Raw genomic sequence first — 24,789 nt, 5'->3', positions numbered from 1 at the left:
CCGGTGAGAGCATGTGCGATGTCCCCTGACCAGGCAGGGGATGCTGTGAACAAGGGGAAAAGGGTCCTTTCAACTTCCATTATTCTGGGATTTGGTGTCTATAGCTTTGTTTATCACGAAACATGAATTTTACTCCCTGTCGTCACTTCCCAAGCCCCCAAGAGTAGTGATCTTAGTGAAATATCACCCAAGATACGTCGCTTTCTGTTTTTCTGGGTGGCCTTTCATTTTAGATACATCTTCAATTCCTGCCCTGAGGTGGCTTATTCGCCGTTATGCAACTGCCAGGTGCAAACATAAGCAAGGTTGTAGCCCTTGAATTTGGGGGAAAAAATATTGAAAGTTAGTTTATGAATCTAAGCCTTTTGGAAGTGTTAAGTAACTAACCAGCAGCGTCATTTATCTATCAGTAATTGATCTCCACTTGGACACACATGCACAAATGCACATATACATGTTTCTGGTTGTGTTTGTATTTTATATATATTTTATATAGTTATATTTACAGAAGTAAAATAACATTTCAATCAGGAAAATGCCTTGCCCCCAGGAGAGCCCTCGTGAAAAACAGGCACCGCTACCCCCTGCTGTCCCCATCTGAAGCTGCCACGGTGCAGAGTTACCAGCTCTGTTAAATGCACAGCGTAGACATTTGGAATATCTTTCCGATTTAATAACTTGAAGATTTCTCTGAAGTGTCGAGTTTGAGAATGGAGAAAATATTGCTTTCCATTTTTCTTTTTACTTTTTACTGTTGACCAAATTATCTTCCCATTTTGAAACAAGTCTCTCTGGTCCTGGGAGGCAGTCAGGCTCTGTGTGGCTGTCTTTTAGAACATGCTGTAACTATTGTACAATAAATTACATGGCTGCACATAAATTGAATTTCCACATTATTTGAAAATATCAGAAGTATTATGCAATCTGGCATTGTTAAAGAAGAAAAAGCTGATGAAAAAGGACAGCTGAAATTCATGTCTGTCAGTGCCTGTTTCTAAAAGTGCATTCATTTGCTCGGTAATCAGTTTAAAAGATCAACAGAACAAGTTCCAGCTTTTTGAAATAATCATCCAGAATACATGGGCTGGATTTATATGAAGGTTTTTGTCCCCAGATTAACACCTCCCTTCTTTTTTTTTTTTTTCTTAGTAAACTACAACGCATTTTTCTCTGCCTTTATGGTATATAATTTCACTACAGTATTATCAGTCTGGATTTAAATCCCTGCTTGCTTAAGCCATGTCTAATCTTTTCATACCACATGTGGAGACTTTGTGAGTTATTATTTTGGCTCCTCAAGATGCTGTTAAAGCAGCTTGGTAGTAGAGAATAAAGAAACGCATCTATTCTCGCAAGGGGGATTGAAATTGTCCGTCCGAGCTTTGAAAGCACTTCCCTGCTGTGGGACCAGCTCACTTCTTTTCACAGCCCTTATGAATTAAACCCAGTTTCCTAATAAATCTGTGTCTGCCTGATGTGTGTATTAGTTGGTGAAAGAGAAGGTGAATAGGAAGGCATGTTGGTGCGCCCCAAGGAAACTTGACGGCATCGCTCCAGGCTCATAAAGTCGCCTCTTATCATCTCCCTTCCAGTGAAATCAATTTAGTTTGGGCTGACATCTCAACTTCTACCTGAGCATCTTTAAGGGCTTTATAAGGAATAATTAATTACTGTATCCTTCGGAGGTAGGAAAGTATTATTATACCTAGTTAAGAATGTCCCCATATGTCTCCCCCCTCCTGGGCTGGGCTGCGAGGAGCAAATCTCTGACGCCCCGTGGTTGCCCCCCGAGGTGGGGAGCAGCCGGGAGGACCTGGGCTGTTCACTCAGGGTCCTGAAAATGGAAATTCTGGAACAGATACATAGAGATTTTTCGTGGATTTATTTAGTGAGGGGGGCATTTTGCCGCAGCTAGATGGTGATCTTGCTTGCGTAGGAGACTAAGGAGACATAGGAGACCTCTTAGTCCCTGAGATGCACACCTACCTTAGATAGTTTTCTAATTACTTTCCATTCTCATTAGAGGCTGGTGCATCTAACCTCAGAAATCAGTCCCTTTGTAATTTTATTTTTATTTTATCACCGACTGGCTGCACCTGAATTTTCTTGCTAAGACAATCAGCAGCACAAACGACCATCAATATTGCATTAAAGCAATTGCACCAGAAACTATTAAAGTTTTGGGGTTTGGTAATGGGGTTTTTCTGCTACAAGTTTTTCAGTGGAGACAATATTCTTTGACGTTATTGCATAGGAAATGTTAAAAATACATAGGCAAAATTTCAGCTGCCATCTCTTTAAACATACATTTCTTATACAACTGTCAAAACCGCATAGAAAATTAAAAGGCCATTAAAATTAATGCAATGAAATTTCACATGAAAAAGCAGGGGAAGGCAGGGATGTCTTTAAAGCCCACAGAGATGACAATTTTGTCAAGCAATAATCAGTTCCATATATGTTGATCTGCACAAATTAAGTGTGCAGAATAAACATGTGCTGGAGTAATTGAATTTTCTGAAGACTCGTATCAAATTCATCCAGTTTAGCCACCAATGCAGAGGTGGTGTCACATTGTCACCTCTTGGGGCTGGTGAGGGTCCTCGGGCAGGGCCAGACCCTGCCGCTGGCGGGTGCTGAGTAGTTCAGAGGGCACTAGAGAGCCGCCTTTGCTCCCCACTGAGCTCTTTTGGGTACCAGTTTCAGTCACAACGATGATAATGTCGTCGCTCGAAACGATGTTAAATGATCTGACGATAGTCAGGGTCGTGCTGAAGTGAGAGCCCTGCAGTGAGTTTGGGCAGGCACTGCAGGTGATGTATAAAACCTCCCACCAAGATGGGTTTGAGCCGGTTTTTGGAACCAGAGAGATGAGAAGCCCCTTTCTCCAGCACAAAATGGCCACGGATGTGGGCGGAGAAAAACCTGAGCTTGTGTTTAAGACCTGGATCCAAGTGTCTGTCGTTGAAACCTCTTGGGTCCTCCATCCCCAGAATATAAATAAACGATGTCGATGAAAGGTTGGACCAGATGATCTTCCGAGGTCCTTCCAACCTGGGCTATTTGTTGAGTATCTGACTTTTCCTCTCTCCTTCCTGATGCCCAGGTACACAGGTCTGTCTGTGCTGCTTAAACAAGATCCTTCGTGGCAGGGCTTTCCCTTTCTATCATATACTGAGGTAACAACAATTAATATTTTTTAACAGACCTGCAGAGGCCATGGGCTCTGTTGGGGACCTTCTCTGCTGCAGCCCATCCTGTATCAGCTGTCACAGTGAGGAACGGGGGACATGGCGCTCCTGCTTTCCATCCATCCATTTACAACAACATTCCTTATATTGTTTTAAAGTATAAAAAAAAAACCCTTGGTCTGAGTCTGCATCCTCACGCTGCCAAATTTTGTGTGTGCAAAAAAAAAATACCCTGAATAATGAATTGGCTGCTTTGGTTTTGGGCAATGTCTGTTTTGCGAGGTGCAGGGGTATTTATATATTTATATTTTTATATATTTCATATATTTATCATTATATGAAAGAGCTGGGACAGGCAGAAATGTAGGTATCTCCAGTGCAGTGCCTTGGTAGTGAATTTTTCTTGTCATTTGAGGAAAGGGTGAAGCAGTACTGAAAAATGTGTTCTGTGGAGTCATTAATATCCTCCTCATTTGTGTGTATTCTTCCATAATGGCTCAGTAAACTACACCCTGGGGTAACTTTATGCCATTGTTGCATGGTTCTTTAATTTTATGAGTAATTTATGTGGAGCATTGGCGGGGGGGGGTTTCAATTGCTTCAAATTTTAATGAAACGTATCTTCCTTTCTACAAGTTGGGCAGACCTAAAGGAAAAGATGGCGATGTCTGTTTTTCTGTGTCTGATTCCTGCTTTTGGCTTCCCAACCATGTTTTTTCACGGACTTTTAAGAGTTTTTTTGTCTTGAGAGAGAAGAGTTGCTTCAGTCTCAGCTCTTGGAAGGTGCTTCACTATGTAGGAGGTTGCTGCAGGAACAGGGTGAGGTCTTGCTTGAGCCTGGTCGTTAGGACACTGGTTGTCCCCAACACGGGTAACACGTAGGCCTTCGCCCTGGTATCCTTAGCGCTCTCTTGGGCAATGGAAAATATGGATTCAGATGTCCTGGACACATCCATAGTATAAATTTTGCCTTTTGTTTCCCGTGGTTTGGTTTTTATAGCGTGTTTAATTTCTTGTTCGCGGCTCCCGCGCTCCGCAGCCGCGTCGGGGCTGGGTCTGTATGTGCCGCGGGGGTGACCAGGCCAGATTTGGCTTTTTAGATACGTTTAAATGGGACTCAGGGCTGGTTAATAGAGGCTGTTAGCATTGATAATTGAGATTAAAGATCACCTCATGCTGTTTTATTCTTCAGACTCTGGCTAGCTTTAGTGCCGTGACCTTTTTTTTTTTTAAATTCTATTTCCCATTGAATTTCTAGTTTCTTCTTGTAGAACAAAATACAGTACCTTAAGCCAGATTCAGTGACTCCATCTGCACTCACCTGATGAATATGTGGTTCCCTGTGCATCATGGGGAGGCTGATTAAGACTTTTGTAAAAACCATTTACGACAAGGAGGGATTAAGTAAGAGAAAAATGAAAGTTTATGTTGCACTGCTTCCTAGAGACTTTGGAAAAAAGTTGCAGAGGAGAGGAGAATATTCTGCACGTCTTTCTTAAGGCTTAAATTGATTCTCACCTCTCACCAGAATAAGTGACCAGCTAAGCCTGTGTCTTCCAGTACTTCTGTAAAACCCACCACGATCAAATTCTTAAAGATATTTACTCAGTTGAAAAAATTCCATCTTTCCAAACAGTCTCGGTCACTGAGTGCGTTTCCACCCGGCATCGCTCTTCAGCCGTGTGCCTCTGAAGCTGTAAGATTGATGAAATACTTCTTTAATTCTTACTAATCGATGGTGCTAACTCCAGAAGTTCTCTGAAGGTGACGTTTCTAGCTGGCTCACGCAGTGACACTGAGCAAGGCGTTTCATTCCTGAACATCATCATCTCTTCGTTTCTAAAATGGGCTCAATGGGGAAGACGTGATGGAATCTTAATCCTTTGAAGACGTCATCCAAGCCCTTCTTTTCTGTGAGTTAGGAAGGCAGATTTGGCTAATTAATAGTGGGAGAATTTCTTACCCATTTGGTAGACTAAGAGTTAAAGCAAAAAACAAATCAAACCCAGAAAGTTAAATTGTTAATTTTCAAATTGTCTTGGGTTCAGTATAAAGCACCGCAAATTGCTTGCTGTTCATCACTCATCTTAATTAACTGAAATAATGCAGTCAAAATCTTTACTTTTGGGGGTTTTGTTGCTTGATTTTATTTTTTTTTCTTCTTCTGACCAGCTCTTCTGCCTCCTTTGAAAAGTGTCAGTCTCATTAGAAAGTTGCATTGCTATATGATATACTGTAATTAAAACTGAATTCAAAGCCTTTTCATCCTCTTTATGGGATCTTCTTAAGTCTTGGTGTTCTCTGTTGTACAGAGGAGGAAACCCAGCAGATGAGGAATATGTGCTGCATCAGGTGTACACGTTGAATCCTTCCTACAGTAGGTATCTCTGTGGCTTCATGCTTCAGGCAGAATTGCCAGTACATCCAACATGTGGCGGATCAGCGCCGGGCTCAAGCGTTGTTTTCCTTCTCATTATTGAGGTTCTCACTTACCAGAAAGACTTTCTCTTCTGAGACCCATACTCATCATTTTATACCTTCTGGAAAAGAAAATTTTTTTAAAAATCCTTTGGCTTGGGTAGGTTTGAAAATAGCTCTGACCTTCATCGTTCCTGGGAGGTTTTGAGATGTTCTTTCAGAGGTCTCTGGAAGTCCCGGTGAGAGTCACAACAAAAGCAGTGAAAGAAGTTGTGTTTTATTTCCTGGGGCTCCAGAGGAGTTGGGTGAGTGAGATGCTGAGGAAGATCTAGTCCCGTTTCCCACTACAAACTCCCTGCTTGGTTGTAGCCCTCGCTCTCAGCACGTGTCTTGCTGCCTCCATCCCGCAGCTGCCCTATGACCTGCAGGGGAAACCATCTTCCTCTTCTTCCTCCTCCTCCTCCTCCTCCCATCTGCTAAGCCTTGGTCTGACAGACATCCCTTTGCACATCCCGCCGCGGAGAGCCACTATTTCTCTCTCTGGGGTCTTACAGATATTTCCCAGGGATTTTAAGTACTGTTAAATTAAATATTTTTTCCTATTGTTCTTAACAGATCTCCCCTCCTCACAATAGTCTCTGCCCATTTTTCATGCCCTTAAAATTTACTTGAGAAAGAATAGTGACAGTATTTTTTATTAAAAACATTTCTCTTTGTGCTTCTTTTTTAAAACTATTTTGTGTTATTCATCAGACTCTTTAAATATAGATTAAGGATAGTGAGAGTAGGGCAAGGACCAGAGGTTTGGGGTTCACAGGAAGTCATGATGCTGGAGGCTCATATTTTCTGTTGTATTTTGAAGTACCGTGGAAACAATTCTTGATTTCTTTCCTTTTTTTGCTTTAAGTAAACAATATATTACATTCTGTCATCCAGTATGTAAAACTTGTGAAGAACTTACACCAGAATTGGTGCAAGTGATTTCAAAATTATTCAGGAAATAAATATTTTGGTTTCAAAATGTCATTGCTTTTGGTTTGAAAATGTCATTACTGGATGTTTCAGCATTGTGGAATTACTTTGCTTCATTTTCCTTGCGAAGCAAAAATAGTCGTTATTTTTTCCAAATGTTTTGATGTCTGTGAAGACCATGTTTACCAGAAATCATCTGCTGCAGTGAAAATATTCCAAATGCTCTAAATGAGAAGAGGGATTTTCCATTTCTGAGGTTTGTCTGCGCCACACGCTCTTGCCTTTTAGTGCTTCATCGAGGTGGTTGATATGAAGAATTCGGTGCTTGTCAACCTAATCATTGCTCTTTATAAATAATAAGCTTCACTGGCTTAGAAGGATGTTGTAATTCTGCTCCAGGTTTGCTGAGATGCAAAGGCACCATTATGCCAGGGAGAATACTTTGCTTTGACTGACTTGCCACGAAGGAGTGGAAAATTAAAGCCACTTTTATCTGGAAAAAAAAAAGAAAAATGCAGAACAGATGAGCATATCTTAATCAACTATGCAAATCAAGGCATTGCACCATTTGCATGAAATCTCCATATTTAGAGGTCCCTGATGCAAGCGGCAATGCAGAGGCACGGTGGCCCTGCCTGGGTCCCCCACAGCCAGGAGCGGTGTAGGACAGACAGACGGAGCTCAGCACCCCTCGTTGGGGCAGAATTTACCCCACGTGCAGGCCAAGGGTACGGGTAAGCGCGGGAGGCCTTTGACAGGGATGAAGATGGCACCTTACCAGTGTGAAATACGTTGCAGTTGGAAGCTTTTCTGCACCAGGGTCCATTTCCTTCATCCTTTCATCCCTCAGGGGAACGTTTTGATGTCACTGTCCTTTCCTCTCACTGGTGGTGAGACTCGGAGTGGTGTTTCACCAGCCAGGTCTGGCAGTTAGCTTTGGCACTCTCTGATCTTTCACTGGGCAAGAACATTCCTTTGCTTAGATTCATCCAAAAATCTCTGCCGAGCCGCAGACCACCAGGGATGTGTTTGTCTCCCTCCAGCTTTCCTAAAACAATGGTGATTTGGGGCACTGGTAATGAGCTGGAAATGAAATAAATTTCTGTGTGCCTGATTTGGGCACTGGGAAGAGACCTGCTCGGTGCCTCCAGCTGATCCAATGCCACCACATTTTACTGAATGGTGTGGTACAACGCTCTTCTCAAACCTTTTGGTCTATCTCAATAGGGTTTATTTGTAGGACAGTCGTGTCTAGAGATTTAAATTACAATTGAGGCCATTTGTGCTTTGATTTCTACAAATTTAATGGAGGTTATCTCTATAGGTTTTATTTGTAGGACAGCCGTGTCTAGAGACTTTAATTATGATCGAGGCCATTTGTGCTATGATTTCTACAAATTTAATGGAGGGACTAGACCTGAGATGGAAGACAGACTCTCGGACCTCTGCAGTTGAGCAAAGGGTGCACTCCAGCCTACTGTGCCTTGGAAGTGCCAAATCATTTAAACAATTGAGGTCGGTCCATTGGCCTCTTCCTTATCGGTGGTCTCTGGGGGACATTGGAGCCCATCGCTTTGTCACAGAGGTGTTTGATTAACCATCCCGCTCAGCTCCCACCGGAAACGCGGGTGCTGCCATCATCCTGCCTCACCGGGGGTTGGTAACCACTGAGGCGCTCTGTGAGAAGGGGAAGGTCATAGAGAAGATGTTCTATAAGACAAGCTGCTGCCAAGCATTTCTAAAACAGCTTTGGATGTAGGAATTGAAATTCTCTCTCGGTTCCCTTTGACATGCATTCATCTTTGTTTTATCTGGACCTTTCTTTCTACCCCAGAAATCTTGCAATATAAATAGGTAAGATAAAGAATGGGTAGGAGATATATTATTATGCCATTTTATGGGAAGGAAATTGAAGCATAAAAGCATTAAATTATTTATCCAAGCTCCCTCTGGAAGTCTGAGCCAGAGCCAGGATTGCTGTAACCCGTCTTTCTGTGCAGTTTCTCCAAATAAAAGGTTGAATTTCTGTCCCTGTTGAAGCCAGTAAGAGTTGCTTTTTAGTTCTGCGGATGCTATCATTTCCCATAAGTGCATAGCGGGGCCTCCAGCCGTTGTAAATGCTCTTCCATTCAGAAAGGTTTTTCTTTCCATTTTTCAGCCCTCAAACAAATGCAGGGCATGTTTGGACACCCAGAAGCAGATGGATTTTGTAACAAAAGCCTGTTTTCTAAATGATTTTATCTCACTAACTGCAGACTATTTCTTCGTTGATGGCGTTATTTTAGTGGTCGTGTTTGCACCCCATAGTTGCTTTCAAATAGCTTATTGACATTAGTGAAATCTTAATAAATTTTGATTCAGAGAGATTTTCTCCCTAGTGCAAATTGTTGCAAGACTACTTCTTCCTCCGTCCTCAGTCTCGTGGCTTTCCTGCCACAAATACAGCCCATCAGTACAGTGTAAAAATAATAGTAGGAAACCATTTAAAATGTTGTGCTCTTTCCGAGTTTAGTAGCAGGGCTAACAGGTTGGTTACAGCAGTTCAATTCCTAGAACTGTGCCCTGTGGTACGTGCTGAAATGTCTGAAGGTCAGGCAAAATAAACATGACAGTGAAAATGCTGGGTATTGAAGATACTTTTTCAAGTTTCTTTATTGAAGAAGTACCAGTATAGGTGTTGAGCTGCTTCTGCTGCCACTGTTTTACCCATTTCTGGTCAAAGATTTATTTGGCAAGAACGGAATAGACTAGGCTCTTCCAGTTGGAAGCGACCTACAACGATCATCTGGTCCAACTCCTGACCCCCCCAGGACTGCCCGAAATTTAAAGCGTGTTGTTAAGGGCATTGTCCAAATGCATCTGACAGGTCTGGAGCATCGACCCCCTCTTGAAAAAGCTTTTTCCAGGGTTTGACCACCCTCTTGGTGAAAAAATTCTTCCTAATGTCCAGCCTGAACCTCCCTGGGACAGCTCTGAGCCATTCCTACGCATCCTGTCCCTGGATCGCAGGATGAGAAGACAACACCATACCCCCAGCTGCTTCTTGGTCCAGACTTTCTGGAATTTGTGTTGTGGGATTGTGCCCCGCTGGCACATTTGGGGTCTCTGGCGATGAACAGGCCCCCCGAGCTTCCCATCTGAGCCCTGGAGCCTCTGCCCCTCCGCAGCAGGAGGGTGGAGGAGGAGGGATTTCCAAACCTCCTCCGGAAAAGGCAGCTCCGAGGGGGCCCTTTCCCTTCGCTGCAGAGTTCGGTGCTGAGCCCCCTCCATCCCATCACTGGCTGGTATCATCCCTGGCCCCACGTTCCTTATCAAATCGAAGAATATTAGTTTCACGCATCCATCTGTGGCGTGCAGCTGGGCACCACGTGAAGAGTTCAAGGGCAAACTCATGAAAACCAGAAGAGTCTGTGAAAATAGAAATGACAGCTCCTTCCAAAAGCCAACTCCGACGCCAGCTCTCGTGGCTAGCACTGGAGGCATCCGGGGCAGTCCTGCCAAACAACTGTCACGTCTTCAGAGCGTGTCCAGCACGGGGAAACAGGTTTTGCTGTGTTAATAATTACACTGCCTGCAGGCTCTCTGAAGTTGCATCTTTCCGTGCAACATGGAACCAGATTTTAATGAAATAGCGTTAAAGCTGTTAACTACAGAGAAAGAAGGGGGGAAAAAAAAATCAAAGGCGCAATCAAAGCATGCACTCTATTATCAATAACTGCAAGTGGCTTCATAAATGTTTTATGTTTGAAATGTTTTCAGTGCAGATCGGCACAGAACCAGCTGTTTAAATGAGAAGTGAAATGTAATAACAAGAACATTTTAATCATTGCATCTCATTATAGAGAAGAATGAATCACTAGGAAAAATGTTTTAAAAAAGAAGCTTTCCTGATGGAGATGGCTACCCTGACACAGAGCTGGAGACCAAGGAGGCCTAACTCAGAATTAACAGGCATATTTCTTTTAAAAAAAATTGAGTTGGGATAAGTGGTTTTGCTTTCTTTATGAAGGCATGGTGGTGGTATGTGCTCGACGGTACGTGCTCTCTCCTGGGAAGGTTTAATGCAAAGGTTTAATCCTCTCTTCTACCTGAAAAGATTCAGAGTATGAATGCCTTGAATGTCATGCTCTCGGGGCATGAGCATTGTGGCCGTTAGGCAGGAGGTTGGTTTGGGCTACAGGCAGCAAAAGTCAAGATCTCTGGGAGCAGAAGGAGAGAGAAACGAAGTAAGACCGTGATCCTTTCACCTCATGTCTGGGCATTCAACTTCCAGGTGGTGTTTAGGGCTCTGCTTTCTTGTCTCAAGGCTGCCGTGCAGAATTGTGCGTCGCTACGCCTTAGAGCTCAAGGCTGAAGCCCAGCAGGACCCTTGAAAGAAAGTCAGTGTCTTGTGATAGAACTTAAGGCAATGGTCTTGGGTTAACTAACTCGTTACGTGCCACAGCTGTGCTCAAGTTCAGGCACTCCTCCTCCTGGTCTCCAGTGGGGCTTCGCTACAAGCCAAGTTCCCACTGGCACAGGCGGGGTGGCCTGAGGTGCAGAAGGCAGAGCTTCAGGAACTTATGAAAATGTCAGATTTGAGAGAGAGATTTCACATGTTTAGGCAGTTGCCAAGCAATTTCTGATGTAGTTGCCTACATTCCTATTTTAGGTACTTGTATCTTTCTTGTATCTTATTAACTATTATTATCAGAAGTTTAACTGAACGGTAGCAAAGAGGAAATCTCTGTGCAAGAACAGTGAAGGCTCATGAGAGTAGAAATTGTGTTCCTGCAGGTTTTGACAAAAAGTTGGCTACATGGACATCTGGTTTAATGCAGGTGAACGCGAGCGGGGTCAATAGTCTCGATAAGGAAATGCAGAGATGCCTGCTCTTCCTTCTCCTACACCAAATCAAACTTGCAGGGTTACTAGAGGTCTTAAAGCCCTCGTACCCTACAAGCAACCAGGTCTTCTCAGCAGCTATTGCCCGCTTCAGGCTGTGAATCTCTCCTGCTGAGCTCCTCTTGGTCTGCTGACCCCAAAATCAAGCTGCATTGACTCAACTTGTGCTCTGGGGGTATGAATCTGAGGGTTGTTTCTCCTGCCGGAGGCTGCCGGCTTGTCTCATGTGGGTGGTGCATCAGCAGCTGGGACAGGACGTGGATTTGTACCTCTGCTCTGTAAGATGGAGGTAGGGAATGAGTTACAGAATCACAGAATCATCTGGGTTGGAAAAGACCTTGAAAATCATCCAGTCCAACCATTAACCTCACACTGACCGTTATGGATGGTCTCTGGAGGCACTTCATCTGTGGCCAACTGCCATAGGTGACCTCTCTGGGTTTATATGGACTGATGGCAGGAGGTTAGCTCCAAAAATAGCCTACGTTCCATAAAATTTGAGAGCTGCTGGAAGATTAAAAGCAAAACATACCCTTTTACGTGGAGAACAGTTCTGAGGGAACTGGGGTTGTTTAGTCTGGAGAAGAGGAGGCTGAGGGGAGACCTCATCGCCCTCTACAACTACCTGAAAGGAGGTTGCAGAGAGCTGGGGATGAGCCTCTTTAACCAAGTAACAAGCGATAGGACAAGAGGTAATGGCCTCAAGTTGCACCAGGGAAGGTTTAGACTAGATATTAGGAAGTATTTCTTTACAGAACAGGTTGTTAGGTGTTGGAATGGGCTGCCCAAGGCAGGGGGGGAGTCCCCATCCCTGGAGGTGTTCAAGAGTCAGCTTGACCCAGCGCTGAGGGATCTGGTGGAGTTGAGAACGGTCAGTGTGAGGTTCATGGTTGGACTGGATGATCTTCAAGGGCTTTTCCAACCGAGATGATTCTCTGAAGTTCTGTGACAGGCCTCTTTGGGCCCAGCTCAGATTGGAAACGCGACAGTACTGCTCTGCAGGGAATAAGTTAGGAACTCAGGTACTTAATTCTGCAAGAATATATACCTAAAATCAAGGTGTATGTCAGGTGCTGATGGTGAGTATCATCCTTCAGCCCTGGGAGTGTGGGGTTTTGGGGCAGTGCGAGGCACATTCTTACAGCACGGCGTGGATACAGCTATTTTTCCCGGTAATGCAAGATCAGCCACGCTGGCAGCTACCGTTAGCAACAACAGAAAGGCAGTTAATGTGTATTTCTAAAATCAGCATCAGAAGAAAAAAAGCAAAGCATTCGACCATTTCTGGCTTTGGACCTGATTGCTTTTACTGCCACTGAATGGGAGTAATTCCACCAAATAACCCCCAAACTGGCAGTTGTGAGAGCAGCATCAAACTCTTTGCAAGCAGTTGTTGTATCTTGTATTTATGAAACAGTCTGAGGCACCGAACTAATCTTTTGTGGGAACGGAAGGACATTCTCAGAGGAACGGCGATTTTTTTAATAATTTGAAGCATTATCTGGAGCACATGGTAAAGGAAAATGCATCAGTCATCTGCCTGCCCTCTTTCCTTTATCCTTTTTTCTTAGAGAAAGGATGCTGTTAGTTGTGAAAGACTGACTTTAGAAGAAACATGATTTAATGTCTTGTTTTAATGGAATGTAAAGCAGTTTGCAGGCTGCTCTGCTATTTAGAAAAAGAAGAATTTAGGGAAAGATTTAAAACTTAATGCCAATTTTCACAAGATTATTATTTGACAGAAGGGATCAGGAGAGATTATTAAATGCTTTGTGTGTGCTGCAAATACAGAGACCTTAGGCACATTAGAGTGCCTGTCAGAAATATTGAAATAGCGTGAAAAGGAAAGCTGGGCGAAGGAAATAAAAATATTTTAAATGCATCTACGCTGCATCTAAACCTGAAATTAATTGTGATGAAAGGCTATCAGTGTTTTGTCGGTGACATCCTGGGAGCCTTTCTCCAACGCCCGGCTCTGCCATCCCCGTTCTTTGGGAGAGGGACGGATCCAGGGAGCGCGGGGTCAGGCGTTCCTCGGCTATCGCCGCGCACCGCACACGTCCAGATTTACAAAAGAGAGCTCTTAGTGTGAAACTGCCTCGTAATGGGGATGTAACTTTGCAGAAAGCCTGTTCTCAGAGCTGTAATTCTGTTATCTGCCAGCTGCACAATAGCTGGTGAGTTTGTTTTATGCCACAGCACACTCCCTATTGAAAATAAAAAGGTGCTATTTGGTGTTGAAGATTTTCAGAAATAACCTTCTGCTTGACCTTTACGTTTTTGCCACAATTATCATTCGGGGGTTTTTTTCTGCCAATTTTGCTTGAGTTTGAGATGAAGGTAGAGATAAACTCCACATAGCCTCATCTCCCAACATCAGTCGTCGCTGGGGTCAGGTCCAGCGGAGACGTGCGGGGAGTGATTTTTCTGGTACTGCCGGTAGCGATAGGAGTTTATGAAGCTTTTTTAGCTCTCTTGTTTTAATAAGTGATTTAAGCTGACATCCAAAAGCGTGATGGAGCTGATGTGTGATAATTTGCATTCAGGGTGAAATTGGAGCACTTGAAGATACAGTCGCTATAACAAAAGGTGGCTTAGTATGGCTTCCTTAACAATTAAAAGGGATTGTTTTGCGTTGTCATTTGAGGAGGAGTTCTGTGCTTCTTCACCCACCAGTGTGATCTGGTGTCAAGGCAATCTAAATTTTGCATTTCAAATGATCTCTACTTAAAGCTAGACCTATTGCAAACCGCTCTACTTTCAGAAATAATCAAACCAGATAACAGTTTCAAGGATGGGGTATTTTAACACTTTTGTTGTCTTTATTTGATTTATAAGATGAGCTTGTTACAGCCCTGCAATTTCTATAAGTGCTGGGCACCGCGCAAACACAGGAATATTATTTCAGAGCAGAACTGGGGCTACATATAAATATTGGAGCTTATATGAGCGAGGCCTAACTTTTAAGTGCAAATCAGGGCTCGCAGATGATGAGAGGTCTCTGGGCCGGCCCCTGCTCAAAGCAGGTCAGCTCTGAGACCAGCCCAGTCACCCGGGGCTTGATGTGAGGAGCTGTGTGATGTCTTTGACTGAATCATGAGGACAGGATGGGAGAGTTGGGGGTGTTAATTGGGAGAAGAGAAGGCTCCGGGGAGATCTTAGAGTGGCCTCCCAGGACTGAAAGGGGCTACAGGAAAGCGGGGGAAGGACTCTTGATCAGGGATAACGGTTTTAAACTGACAGAGGGGAGATTTAGATTAGATATGAGGAAGAAATTCTTCCCTGTGAGGGTGAGGAGGCCCTGGCACAGGTTGCCCAGAGAAGCTGTGGCTGCCCCCTCCCTGGAAGGGTTCAAGGCCAGGTTGGATGGGGCTTTGGGCAACCTGGGCTAGTGGAAGGTGTCCCTGCCTGGTGCACAGGGGTTGGATCTAGATGATCTTTATGATTCCTTCCAACCCCAACCAGTCTGTGATTGTATGAAATCCATCGCCTTGCTCCGTGCTCCCAGATTTCGGTGGCTTCGCAGAAGCAGTCTCGTGCCACTGCTAAACAGAGGGATACCAGCCTAGAGCCCAGCCTTTGTGGGCTCCCTCCTTCATGAGAGCGTGTCCTTAATGCTCTCAGCCATCATCTGCAATCCCTCAGAGAGCTAAAATAGAGTGAGTAATGCATAAAGGAGTTTAAATAGATAGCAATAACGGGTACAAGTGCACAATAAGTGCAAATAGTGTAAGTAGAAGCTAACAGAGGCTAATTGCTTGTGAAAAGAAACCAAAGCCTGCTGCGGTGCACCAAATCAGTTTATAATTTAATAGCATTAAGCTGGTATGTACAGAGCTGGGACAGAAACACGCACAACTAAGCGGTGCCTCACTGGAAGGCAGCTTTAAGCTGGCAGTTACAGGGTGTTCGTGAGGTGACTTTGCCCATGTCAGGTGGCATGTTGGTGTCTGCCTGCAGGTTTTACTAATTGCTCCTCTAATGGCAGTCTTCTGCATGAACTGGTCTTGGATGATCAGATTTGCATGCCTCCGATTTCCTGCTACCTCAAGGTAAATGCATCTATGGCGTGCATTAGATATTTGTGCTAATTATTTCCCAGAAATTCCATTTTAAGATGAAGTCCATCCTCTGAGCCGAAGGCGCAAATGTAGCCTAGATGGAACAATCCATTTTAGTATTTCATGTATTCATGGCGCTAAACCTTCACTAAATAGTCTTTCTACAATGTGTTTTTCACGGGTTTATCAGCCCTTTTGTATTTTGTCTGGACTTTCTGAGGCGTTTAGTGCATCCCTCGGGGGGGTATGCTGGCTTGCGTCGTGCCATGTGTCGGGGACGTGGGCGATGCGGGAACGGGATTTTTACGCCGTCCTTTTCTTTCTGTGCAGTGCAAGTCCCCGGGCCAGTGGAAAACCTGCGGGCTGTGTCTACCTCACCTACCTCGATTCTCCTCTCCTGGGATCCTCCTGCCTACGCGAACGGCCCCGTTCAAGGCTACAGGCTCTTCTGTACAGAGACGGTGACTGGGAGAGAGCAGGTGAGCGGTGACTGGAGCGGCTCTGCTCTCCCTGTGACAAGGAGCTCTTTGGTGGGGGCATGTGCAGGTCTTTAGAGCACCGTAAAGGCTCAGAGTGAGGGATTTTACAGATTAATCCTCCAGGTTACGTAAATGTTGGGACAGGGAAGGGATCTTACCCCTGGTCTCAGCACCGGTGAGGCTGCACCTAGTTGACTGGGTTCAGTTTTGGGCCCCTCACTCCAAAAAGGCCATTGAATGACTCGAGCGTGTCCAGAGAAGGGCAACGGAGCTGGTGCAGGGTCTGGAGCACAGGTGTGATGGGGAGTGGCTGAGGGAACTGGGGGGGTTTAGTCTGGAGAAGAGGAGGCTGACGGGAGACCTCATGGCCCTCTCCAACTCCCTGAAAGGAGGGTGCAGAGAGGGGGCATGAGTCTCTTGAGCCAAGGAACCAGCGCCAGGCCAAGAGGGAATGGCCTCAAGCTGCGCCAGGGCAGGGTCAGACTGGCTCTTAGGAAGTATTTCTTTGCAGAAGGGGTTGTTGGGCGTTGGAATGGGCTGCCCAGGGCAGGGGGGGAGTCCCCATCCCTGGAGGGGTTGAAGAGTCGGGTTGACCCAGCGCTGAGGGATCTGGTGGAGTTGAGAATGGTCAGTGTGAGGTTCATGGTTGGACTGGAGGAGCTTCAAGGGCTTTTCCAACCGAGATGATTCTGTGATTCTGTAAATGTTGCACAGACCAACAATAAAAGAGCAACTGAAGCAAAATAAATTTACACCAGAGCAAAATGGGTCCAGGAGGTAGAAAGTGAAGGCAGCAGCCTGTCCTATATTAAGCATTCCTCAGCTTTACGCTGAAAGTTCAGAATAACGCCAAAGAGCACTTAAAGACCCTTTAGACTCCCCCTCTATATCGTGCAAAACCATCAACACTTTAATGGCAGATTGTTAGACGTGATCTTTGTAGAACATCTATCTTTTTAGTTGCTCCTTGTAACCTCGTTCAAGTGGGAGGGTGAAATAATATGAATCCAAGCTAGAAGCGGTGCAGTTCCTCTCCAGACTGATGGGTGCTCGTAGCAAAAATTGGCGTTGCTGCTGTGCACGTAATTGCGCTCCTAGGTCTGCCGTGAGCGCACGCTTTCGAGTGGCAAACAAGCAGCTTTCTACGGGTTGCAAACTGCTTCCCACGGGCCGTTTAATAACCAGTATTTGATAGGAGTGTGGCAGTAGCAGTGGAGACGAGCTCTGCGGGTGGAGTGGACAGTTTTTTAGCAAAGAATAGGGCAGGGAGGAAAGCGGAGATGTCTTTTTTCTGACCTGATAGCATGTGATAATCACAGGTATCAGCAGTCTTGTGGCAGGTGCTTCAGTAGGCTTACAGGAACTTTTTTACTATCCCCATTTTTACTCTTCTTGCTTTATTTTACTTCCTTCTTTTCTCCAAAATTCCCCTTTGGCTCTGCCTTTATTTTTTCCTTTCCCTATCATGTACCTATGAAGTGGCAGCAACTGGCTTCACCAGTAAACCCCCCTTTTCTCTTGCGCCCTGAGAAACTAAACCAACCTCTGAGGCACTGAAATCCCCTCTATCCCAAAGTCGTGGTCAGGGCTGCCGACGAGCCCCGAGAACTGAGCTATAACAAGCCCCTCTGTTACAAATGGTATTTTATATGAACTTAAATAAGGATTTAACTCTACTTCTCAAAGAGTGAAAAGCTCACCGCTAATCCACTCATCCCTCAGTGTGGCCGTGGCGCCGGTGGTCACGTTTCCCCTTGGTTTATCGTCCCTGTGTGCTAGAACGTGGAGGTGGATGGGCTTTCCTACCGCTTGGAGGGGCTGAAGAAGTTCACCGAGTACACCCTGCGCTTCCTCGCCTACAACCGCTACGGCCCCGGCGTCTCCACCGAGGACGTGACAGTCACCACGCTGTCGGATGGTGAGTAGGAACGGAGGGGCCCTGGGGGTGGGCAGGTTGAGTCTGTCAGTCGCCATCATCAGATTTTTTTTGTCTTCTCCCACCATATTTTGGAAGAGGTGGCAACGAAGCGAGGGAATTATTGAATGTGCAGGACAGAAATCAGAGATTCAGTACCTGCCTGCAGTGGAACCCTCTGAGTTGGTGTTCATCTCTAAGGATAATTGGTTTGGTTCATTATCCCTGTGTCTAGTGATAAGGATAGCCTATTCTCTCTTTATTTTCTCTTTAACTTGGGCACAGGTGTATCCTTTCATCTTTTCAACAGACACTATTTCATTACAGCTTCATTTGAAGAGCCAACTACCTGGGTTTTCCTTGTGCTTTAGACGCAGGGGTAGCAAATGCGCCAGGGCTTCAATCTCTTCTCGGCACAGCGGCTGCACCGGCATCCTTCCCCGAGCTCATGCCGTGCTCCTGTGGCTCGCAAGCTCCGGGAAATAAATTGAATTTTATTTTGCATTCAGAAGCACTTAGTTGTGTCTGATATCACAAAACTTCCACGCTCCTGAGTCCTCTTGAAATCACTGAGCCTGATCCCCACACCTGGCTAAAACAGGAATAACTTCATTGGAGTCATTTGGGCTACAGAAGTGTAAAAGCATAAAAAAACGAAGGAAAAAATCTTTCAGTAGGGCTGACGAGGGTTCATAAAGCAGAAGCCAGAGCAGGGACAGGCTTCAGGGATGTGCCTGCTAGTGACTGAGTCCCACAACCAGAGGGGCTTTTTTGGTACCAACATATTGCTTAAAGATGACATAAGAGGTGTCAACTAAGCCTTAAAAAATGAGATTTATAAGCAGTTAATTTTCCTTCTGATAAAAATGCAGACAACTGCTTTTTCATTCATGCTAATAAAGCAACGTGTGGGAGTTTGCCCTGGCCTGAGTTTGCATTGTTAATTAAAGGTCATTTTCATGGGAAAAAAAAATGTTTACTTTTACATGGGAGTATAAAATCAGGGAGTAGGCAAGAAATAGGTTACCGTGGGCTTCAGCTATAAGTGTGTTAAACTTGCTGGGCTGTTCTGCCCTCAGAAGTGTAGCAGATAACCTGTGCTAATGAGCACGTTTGGAAACAGTGCCTGGCACACACCTCGGTCACATAAAAATTTCACAGTTGTTCCTTTCCCTGCTGTAGATTGATGCTAGAGGAAAAAAAAATGGAGAACGAGGGTGACTGAGATTTATCCCTTTATATGTACAAATATTTATCTAATTATATTACAAAGTTGATAACTCTCCCTTATTATTCCATCCAAAACAGCTGAAAATTTGTATGAGGTTGAGAATGGCAATTTTCTGTCTGGAAACCCAGTTGAATGCTACAATCTGATCAACTAAAAATATCAATTTCTGGGCAGCATTAGTAGAAGCTTTATAAATCGTGGAGAAAATTAGCAGGGGGAGGAGGGAGGTATCATGGACTGGAGAAGCTCTTGTATTTGTTTAATGTATCTACAGCCTAAAGCACTTTTGCGGTGTCTCCGAGGTCACGAGTGGGTTGGTGACATCTGCCATGGCAGAGATGCTCCTGTGTCACATCCGCCCGCTCCCGGTGGGGTTGGTGCCACCCTAAATTACCTTGTGATCTGCAGGTCCCCCCCAGGTCTTCTTGACCTCTGGGAAGGTGGAGGAGCACAGTCTGAAAGGGAGCAGTGCTTTCATTTTAAAAAGGCTGAGAGGTGTCCTCAGGGGTCGGGGTTGGGACCGGAGCTGTTGAACGTCTTTGTTGGGGCCATGGACAGTGGGATCGAGGCACATTCAGCAAGTTCCCGCTGACACCGAGCTGTGTGGGGCAGTGACATGCTGAGGATCCATCCTGAGGGACATGGACAGGCTGGAGAGGGGGGACGGGCAAACCTCATGGAGTTCAACAAGGCCAAGGGCAAGGTCCTGCCCATGGGTCGGGGCGATCCCAAGCACAAATCCAGGCTGGGCAAGGAGTGGCTGGAGAGCAGCCCCAAGGAGAAGGACTTGGGCGGGTTGGGGGGTGGAAAACTGCCTGTGAGCCAGCAACGTGCGCTGGCAGCCCAGAAAGCCACCCGTGTGCTGGGCTGCACCCAGAGCAGTGTGGGCAGCAGGGCGAGGGGGGGGATTCTCCCCCTCTACTCCGCTCTGGTGAGACCCCCCCTGCAGTGCTGGGTCCAACTCTGGGGGCACCAACAGCAGAAGGACACGGACCTGCTCCAGCGGGGCCAGAGGAGGCCACAAAGATGCTGGGGGGGGCTGGAGCAGCTCCCCTGTGAGGACAGGCTGAGAGAGTTGGGGGGGTTCAGCTGGAGAAGAGAAGGCTCCGGGGAGACCTTAGAGCGGCCTCCCAGGACTGAAAGGGGCTACAGGAAAGGGGGGAGGGACTCTTGATCAGGGGGGTAGGGATAGGATGAGGGGTAATGGTTTTAAACTGACAGAGGGCAGATTTAGATGAGATGCAAGGAAGAAATTGTTCCCTGTGAGGGTGGTGAGGCTCTGGCACAGGTTGCCCAGAGAAGCTGTGGCTGCCCCCTCCCTGGAAGGGTTCAAGGCCAGGTTGGACGGGGCTTTGGGCAACCTGGGCTAGTGGAAGGTGTCCCTGCCCGGGGCAGGGGGGTGGCACTGGGTGATCTTTAAGGTCCCTTCCAACCTAAACCAGTCTGTGATTCTAAGTTTAATTTAGTAATAAATAGGCACCTCGATGAAGGACACTGGAAGAGAGCTATTGGGAGCCTCTAAAATAAACCTCTTGAAGAGTGACGTGGAGGAGGCCGGGGCTGTGGGGAACCCCAAGCAAGGGAGCTGGTGAACCCCAGCCCTGTTTTAATCTGTCTTATTCTGGGCTGTACCTTCAGTGGGATTCATCCGCGAGACCCCCGGCTCGCTTGGCACCGTTATTGTACGTTTGACACCTCTGCAATATTTTTTCTAGTGCTACTTATGTCTACCCAGCAAATTCAGTTTTCCCTTGTAATACAGGCTGGATCTTGGTAGAATAAATTACTTCACACTTATAATTATAAAAACAAAAGGAAAACAAGTGAAAATGAATATTTTGCATAATGTATGTAGATTTAATTCACACTGTGAAGTGTAGAACTGCGGCCCTGTACTCCACTTTGGTTTTAAATGTCACCATAAGTGAGAAAGGGAAAGATTGTTATTCATGAGTCTGAAAATTATCCTCTGCAAGTGTTTCAAACGCTTCACCTGTCTATGAAGAAAAAGCATTGCTAACGAGAAGGTTTGCATGAGACTGCTCCAGAAAACAGGAGTGTGCCTAGGTGTCCTTGTTCCTGGAATCTGGAAGAAGACAGTATTTATTTTTCTCTTTATTTAAGCAAAAGTCTGTTCTGCAAAGAAGTCAGTTGGCTGCAACCTTTCTGGCCTTCCTCTGTTTTTTTGGAGCAGGTGTAAAAGAAGAGAATCCCTTTAGGATATCTTTCCATCCTCCTTACTCTGAGTCTGCCTGAAACCACTTTGGTCTCTCGTATGAAAAAGAGCAGTCAAAGGGCCACAGAGAGAGCTGGGCTTTGGCCAAGCCTGGCAAAGCTGATAGCGGTCCTATCTGTCCCGAGAAGCAAAGGAAGGAATGGAGAGAGCAAGTCTGCAGCACCAAAACTTTCTGCAATTTCTTCTTTTATGGTACCACGCAGAGACCTTTCCCAGGGTTAAGGTCCCTTCTGCTAGAAGGCCATGCAATAAAACAGCAAGAAATAACTCCTGCATGGGCGAGCTAACAGCCTACGTAGAGGAGGGACAAAGACATTTAATCTCTCCTGGTTTATAGGTGAGAGATAAAGGAAGGAGAAAGCCTGTAGTTGCCCGTATACACATCTGGTTTGGGGCTGGTTTTGTTCCTGCCGCCACTCTCCCCATGGCGGGGAGCAGGCTGCCCCACTATGATTTTTAGATTGCAACCCATCCTCCAGCTTAAATTTAGATTTAGCAGCCTCATCAGTCAGGAACTACCCCTGCCGAAGGGACAGGGACTGGCCACCTTTCGCTGCTTCTGCCCGGTGCTTTTGCCACCGGACAAAACCATAACAAAGAGCATTTGACTCGTCACAACCGGCTCCCTTTGGTCTTTACTTGTGTTGTCTTTGCATCTCAGTCCATGTAGTCTCTGGCCGTTTATTTTCACATCGGTAGCCAAATCTGGAGGGCAGCCCCCAGGCAAGGAACTGGGACACTCTCAAAGGGCAGCGACTCCCGTGCTGCTTTTCCAAAAGCTGGTTTGAAACAGAAGTCAACGTCAAAAATGGGAGAAAAGTCCTGAAGATTGATCTGCCTTTCCTTTCCTCTTGTGAAAACTGACAGGATCATTTTTAAGTCTTCTTTCCTCTTGAAAATGTTCGTGCTTGAGCAGGTTATTTTTTCCACGCCGATCCTTTGCTGTGTACCATACAATAAGGTGTATGTAGTTGCATTTAAAAAAAAAAAAAAAAAAAGCCTGTACTATTAGTTCCTGCAGGTCTGTAGGCAGAAATTGTCCACGAAACTCTGGGATGTAATCTGTAGCCTGAGAAACGCTCCCCAATCAAAGGGATTTACTGTGGCATCTCCAGCTGCAGGAGCTACAGCCCCCAGACAGCATTCGGCAGATCAGGGAACATGCTGTATCTTTAATGCTTAATTTTCAGTTTAAAATACAGCTCAGATAATATTTGGCCAAGCTGCGTGCCATTTCAGAAATGCTTTGAGCTATCGCGCTCATGAATTTAACAAAATGCATTTAATCCCAGCAATTGGCAGACAGTAGAATTTCATGCTTCCTGAGTAGTTGATTTAAGTGTAATTTATATCCATAATTATAGTATGAATGCTTGTTTTTTAAGTAAAAATCGAAGATTGAAGTTCAGATTGACAGAGGAGACAGTCTATGAAGTTTTTCCGATGTCGGTAGCCGTTCCTGTGTTCGCACGAGAGCCGTGAACAGGGTGAGGAGCCGCGGGCTTCTTGTAGCACCCCAGTAGCCGAACCTCTTGCTATGGTGACTTCCCCCCAAATTATCCAATCCGTCTTTATCTGGAAGAAGTACTGGGCCGTTTTCCTCCTTCTCCTCTTTCCCCTGCAAGAATCACTCGGGAATTTCCCGATGCAAAACATTTTTTGATGTGAGCATCAGCCCCGAAACCTTTTTGGGGGAAGGCGCAGGCTCTAACGGAACATCCGTGGGAAGGTTTTGTGGCTGAAGTTAGTGCCAGCACCAGCAAGACTTGGTTAGCTGATGTATTTGTTCCAGACTTTATTGAGCTGGAGACCTGGATCTGGTCCTTTTACCTCCTGGCTCACTCTCCCTGCTTGGTGCCTCTGTCTCTCCCAAAAGAGCATCCCAGAGATGCGGGTGCTCTCTGCGCTGCAGTGAAATACTCAGGGGGGCTTCCTCAGCCATCTCGTTCCTTCTGGACTATTCTGCTCTACAATTAAAGAATAACAAACAACCAGCAAAAGCACAAAGGACATGGGTTCATCTGATGGGCAACTGAAAAGATACTCTTTTAATTTCAACAGTTAGAAACTGAGAGCAGCCCCAAGGAGAAGGACTTGGGTGATTGGGGGGTGGAAAACTGCCTGTGAGCCAGCAACGTGCGCTGGCAGCCCAGAAAGCCACCCGTGTGCTGGGCTGCACCCAGAGCAGTGTGGGCAGCAGGGCGATGGGGGGATTGTCCCCCTCTGCTCCGCTCTGGTGAGGGTCCAGCTCTGGGGGCACCAACAGCAGAAGGACACGGACCTGCTCCAGCGGGGCCAGAGGAGGCCACGAAGATGCTCGGGGGGCTGGAGCAGCTCCCCTGTGAGGACAGGCTGAGAGAGTTGGGGGGGTTCAGCTGGAGAAGAGAAGGCTCTGGGGAGACCTTAGAGCGGCCTCCCAGGACTGAAAGGGGGGAGGGACTCTTGATCAGGGGGGTAGGGATAAGATGAGGGGGAACAATTTTAAACTGACAGAGGGCAGATTTAGATGAGATGTAAGGAAGAAATTCTTCCCTGTGAGGGTGGTGAGGCCCTGGCACAAGTTGCTCAGAGAAGCTGTGGCTGCCCCCTCCCTGGAAGGGTTCAAGGCCAGGTTGGACGGGGCTTTGGGCAACCTGGGCTAGTGGAAGATGTCCCTGCACATGACAGGGGGGTGGGACAGGACGATCTTTAAGGTCCCTTCCAGCCCAAACCAGTCTGTGATTCTATGAAAAGAAAAAAAATACCAACAATTCTGAGTGCCTTGCCATATGAACCTTTTTCCCATCATTCTTCTTTCCATTCTTTCTTCCTCACTTCCAGCAGTGAGGCTCATCTCACCTACCTTTAGACACCTGGCTCAAGGCAGGCAGCAGGGCTCCTCCAGATTATTTGAGTCTTCTTCCAGCGCTGAGTCACCCCGTGCCAAGACAAAGGGGCCAAGTTACGCCTGGATTCATCTGTCTCTGTTCATTGCTTATTGCGAGGCTAACGCTAGGTAAAATGAGTTCTGCTCTAATTTCTAATGGTGTAATTAAGCTGTGAATAATAAACAAAAAACAAATTTTACCAGGTGCATCCAATTTCTTTATTTGATCAAGATATAAAACCGGAGGAAGTAATTGTAATCTCACAGGCACTGGGTTTGCCAGAGTAGTTCTCTGATTGTTATGCAACCCGAGATATTAAATCAGGGTCTCTGATTTGGTAATGCAAAACATCTCCTTGGCTGAACAGTGAGCAAGGAATAAAGACGCCCAGTATCGCTGTGGAAATGATTGAGTTCGATGCTGGGTCAGGTCTAGATTTACTTCTTGTTTTGATTGAAGTTCTGGAATAAAAGAGGAGGGCATCGGTTATGTTCATGCATGCAACAAAATTGGGAAATATGACAAGCATCCACTG

General features: G+C 45.8%; 1 protein-coding gene across 1 annotated transcript in view; it reads left to right on the top strand.

Annotated features, from left to right (window-relative positions):
- The window catches only part of LOC141917708 (netrin receptor DCC-like), a 632,583-nt gene that overhangs the window by 456,402 nt on the left and 151,392 nt on the right, over positions 1 to 24,789 (top strand). Inside the window, exons 10-11 of the mRNA XM_074811102.1 lie at positions 15,857 to 16,005; positions 17,785 to 17,923. Of these exons, the coding sequence (XP_074667203.1) occupies positions 15,857 to 16,005; positions 17,785 to 17,923 (288 nt within the window). The remainder of the gene's footprint in view (positions 1 to 15,856; positions 16,006 to 17,784; positions 17,924 to 24,789) is intronic.

The sequence above is a fragment of the Strix aluco genome, chromosome W (assembly GCF_031877795.1).
Source record: "Strix aluco isolate bStrAlu1 chromosome W, bStrAlu1.hap1, whole genome shotgun sequence".
NCBI classification, from domain to species: domain Eukaryota; kingdom Metazoa; phylum Chordata; class Aves; order Strigiformes; family Strigidae; genus Strix; species Strix aluco.
The sequence above is the reverse complement of the archived record's forward strand: the minus strand, read 5'-3'. Positions and strand labels throughout refer to the sequence as shown.